The sequence below is a fragment of the Ctenopharyngodon idella genome, chromosome 13, assembly GCF_019924925.1.
Source record: "Ctenopharyngodon idella isolate HZGC_01 chromosome 13, HZGC01, whole genome shotgun sequence".
Lineage (NCBI taxonomy): Eukaryota > Metazoa > Chordata > Actinopteri > Cypriniformes > Xenocyprididae > Ctenopharyngodon > Ctenopharyngodon idella.
Genome location: NC_067232.1, coordinates 33,137,001 through 33,140,937, shown reverse-complemented (window position 1 = coordinate 33,140,937; position 3,937 = coordinate 33,137,001). Strand labels below are relative to the sequence as shown.

The 3,937-nt window shown below is 32.9% G+C and overlaps 1 protein-coding gene across 1 annotated transcript; it reads right to left on the bottom strand.

Annotated features, from left to right (window-relative positions):
• Positions 1-210: 210 nt before the first annotated feature.
• Positions 211-3,539, bottom strand: wu:fj16a03 (uncharacterized protein LOC335475 homolog). Its single transcript, XM_051916222.1, has 3 exons — positions 3,376-3,539; positions 1,829-1,927; positions 211-633 (listed from the first exon to the last, which is right to left on the bottom strand). Exons 1-3 carry the CDS (start codon positions 3,419-3,421, stop codon positions 548-550), a joined length of 231 nt encoding a protein of 76 aa, XP_051772182.1. The 5' UTR covers positions 3,422-3,539; the 3' UTR covers positions 211-547.
• Between the last annotated feature and the right edge of the window lie 398 nt (positions 3,540-3,937).

The window sequence follows — 3,937 nt, the reverse complement described above, 5'->3', positions numbered from 1 at the left end:
GATACACGTTGCTTGCAAAAACAAAAATTGTAATATGCAGCTAATTTTGAATGACCGTCAATGGAGAAAAATACTTTTTCATAGTCATTCCAGCCAAACCTTGACCCCTCAGCTGTAAATTAAACAGACATAAAAAAAAAAAAAAATGTTTGATGTACCTGTAAACTTTGAAGTTTGGACCAGTAAACAAGCAACATTGCAGACCTTGAATGATGTTTATGTTCTTTAGTGATTGCTTCAGTCAGTGTTACAGAGTGAGGTTGTGTTGTGTGCACATTTCTCTCTGACTCAGAAAAACTGCCTGTTCTCTTCTGTACAAATAAACCTTGATTTATTGATTTCAGGATGACTAATATCATTTCGTCATGCTGTATTATAAGCATGCATGTAAACATAGACAATTTCTATCTACATTAAAGAGCACAAACTCACAGTCTAATTATCATAATTGATTTTTTTCCTACTTTTTTTTCATGTTGTTGCATTGGTGTTAATTATAAAATGTAAATGAAGATGACAGGATAAAGGAAGCTGGCTGTTAGCAGGATCAAGCGTTGCACCGGTTTTCATGACAGCATTTCCAGCCTTTCCTTTGACAGAATTCCACGCTGACGCAGCCTTTCTCTCCAGTCCCTGTGGAAGAAATGTCACATTTTTAACGAAGATTTGGAACGTTTCAAATTTGTATCACAGTATTATCTTCCTTTTCCCAGATGATGTGTTTGAAATATCTAGAGTAGAGGGAGGCCAAGGGCAACTGTCATGCGATTAATGTCCTAAAATCAGTTAAGAGCGATGACGAATCAGATTTTTCTTTTCAGTAGTTCAAAGTTTTGATGACTTTGAAGTTGATGTTTTAGTACACTGGGTTGTTGGTTAAAATTTAATATGATTGTGAAAAGGTACACTTTAGTTACTTGTTATGGAAATAATATACTTTAATTGAGTCCAAACTGAATGTAATGTTTTTTTGGACACTTACTTGCATGTTAATTACTATTAAAAGAAAATGCATTATAGTTTAAATTGATAATAAGTTAGCTGAACTGATCCACTTAGAAGTACATCTTTGTTTGTAATTTCATTCTATTGTCTTTGAAATATGGTTAAAGTTTTCTGCTGAATTTACTGATAAACACTGATGGTAAACCAAAATATATGTAATTTCTATTTAAATATATTTTTAATTACACATTTAAAGATTAAGTTGCAATTTAGCACATTTATAATATATTAACTTTAAATGTAATATTGAATAACAGAATACAGTTAAAATTATAAGAAAGCACTTTACACATGCTTTACAATATGTGCGTTAAGAAACATTCATCAAAGTGTACACTTAAGCAGCCTTTTATTTAATTAATATTTTCTGCAAGTACAGTTTTTTGAAAAGAAAAATTGATTTGTATTGCACTACAAGCGCACACTACAAGGATCTCCCTAGGATTTCTGCTTTAAACACATGTGATCCTGACAGTTTACAGGATCAGGACCACAGGGATGCAGATCATTACTCTGAGGTGTTTTTATTTGAGATACAGTTACAGTTGCCATTCAACCATTACTTCTGACTTCAATAGTATGATCATCAATAGTATGATCAAGTCTTTCTCAATGGAAATATTTTAATGGTGTTATTATTGTTGGTACATATAAGTGTTTCTATAAAGATGGCAACATTTTAAAATGTTACAGTTGCCCCTGATCTCCCTTACAACTTTGATGTTTCCAACAGAAGTCACACTGTGATGAAATCGTTCCATTCTGATTGCACTGATTGTGTAATGCGGAATCAAGCCGCCCTTGAGTCTGCGCACTTGTTTACCTCTGGTATAGCAGGCCTGAGGAACTTTACTCCTGCAGTACAGCACCATGTTCCTCACCATCAGGAAATCCTCCCCATAGCACTCGATGTTATAATCCGCTGCACCACAAACAGACAAATGGACCTTTAGTTTGTTTAGTTTGTTATCAAAACTGTACAATGATGTCAGGAAGGTTTCAGACTTTAAACAATGTTACTACATTAAAATACCAAATAAACACTGTACCATGCCACAGGAATATATTATTCTTGATGTAAATAAGCTAATCTGATGTTCAAAGGTTTGTTTTACAAAAAAAAAAAAAAATTCAAATAAATGTTGTTCTTTTGAACTTTCTATTAATCAAAGAATTTTAAAATAAGACGCATAGACGTGAAAAATGTACTATCCGACCTTAAATAGTTGTAATTCATGACCTAAGACCTAAGGTTGAGCTCAATTTAAAGAAGCACTCGGCAGATTAATGTGAAAACACCTGAAAAAATGAAAGTGTAAATAAAAGTTATAGAAGTTTAAGTTTACTGTAAGGTAAATGTACTGTATTTTAAACTATATGTAAATTGAAATAAACAAATAAACAAATATCAAAATAAACTGGTCTCTAAAATTGCTATAAAATCAAAGCCATATGTCTAACCAAGTTGTGTTCCAAGTTGATATCGCAAAAATGTATTTTCCTATGAGAATTTGTTTGCCCGTTGTTCCAAAAATATCCTCCATTGAATTTTTCTCCATTGAATTGTCCTCCTGTCACAAATGAATACATTTCTGTCACAATATCACTTCTATCACAAAACATTCACCAAATATGGAACCTTGTATCTCAGACCTTTCCAATGATATATTTTGTCAAAATTAGAAAAAGTTTTGCTTATAAAATAATGCAGTAAATTTTGTAATATGAAACATGACACTGGAGCCGCTAAAAGGGTTTAAAGTATCGTTTCCATTGTGACGTGATGTCCAATTTCAAAACGGCTTTCACAGGATGAATTTTGAGTTTTTAAGCCCTTCGAATGATAAATTATGATGATTTATAAAGGCAATAAAAAATTCCAAGTTTCCTGCTAAGCATTAAAAATCTTACGCACCACAAACTTTTGAACAGTAGTGTTTATCCTAAATTACTATGGCATTTTTCCCCCACTTATCATCTTAACTATTACATTTTTAACTCTTAATGGTCACACTTTACATTCATGTTTCTGTGTATACACATACATACTGATTAATACTTAATGGTGAAATTTTGAATTTACACTGCAGTTTTTCATTACTTTGTTGTAATATCACATTAATTCACCTGACCTGACCGTTTTTGGATTGTGGGGAAACAGCAGCACCTATAGTAACATGCAATATTTCAAATAAACTTGACGCAGTAATATAAAGAAAGAGAGTGTGCAAGAGAAAAACCAGCTGATGCTGTAAAAATCCACATCATTTCATCTATTCTCAGCAAGTTCAGCAACAAAGTTCCTTCAGCGGACAGCAAACGATCTGATGTGATTTATCAAACAAGAAATGCAAGCAGTTTCTGACTTACCCATGCAGAGAGGCAGCAACAGCAACAGAACGAACCAGGCCTTCATTGTGGATCTGTGTTTTGGGGATGCTGTGTCACTGTTGTCCAGCTCCTTTGAAATGTCTGTTGGAATCTGAACTTTTGGTCTTTTATAGTGTTGTTGTGGATACGCAAGGGCGACGTGTTTCAAACACACCCATACACACAGTGTGCAAAGTGTAAACAGTCTTATCTCCTGGGATACTTTTAGAAACAAATAATGACGTGTGATGAATGAACAATGAACAAAGAGTCACATATACATTGAAAACAAATTGGTGTAAAAAAATTAACTCAGAAATTGCAGGTAAATTTCACAAACAATTACAAAGAAACAGCAAGTAACACATTGAATTAAACAAGACATTTTGAAGTAGACAGACTCACTGTCTTCTATCTCTACGAACTAACATTTAAATAATTCATTTGATATGATGCACTTATTGTGTACATACATGTTTTTATACTGTACTTTAAAAATACCTGCATGTAATTACAGCTGCATTCATTTCAGTGATTACATCTATAATTACACTGTTGACCT

Bases quoted from the DNA above. Each gene is read 5' to 3' on its own strand.
- wu:fj16a03 (XM_051916222.1), bottom strand. From the start codon at position 3,421: ATGAAGGCCTGGTTCGTTCTGTTGCTGTTGCTGCCTCTCTGCATGG. The intron at 1,928-3,375 runs GTAAGTCAGAAA...TTTGTGGTGCAG, and splicing joins GTTGCTGCCTCTCTGCATGG to CGGATTATAACATCGAGTGC. The intron at 634-1,828 runs GTAAACAAGTGC...TTTCTTCCACAG, and splicing joins TCAGGCCTGCTATACCAGAG to GGACTGGAGAGAAAGGCTGC.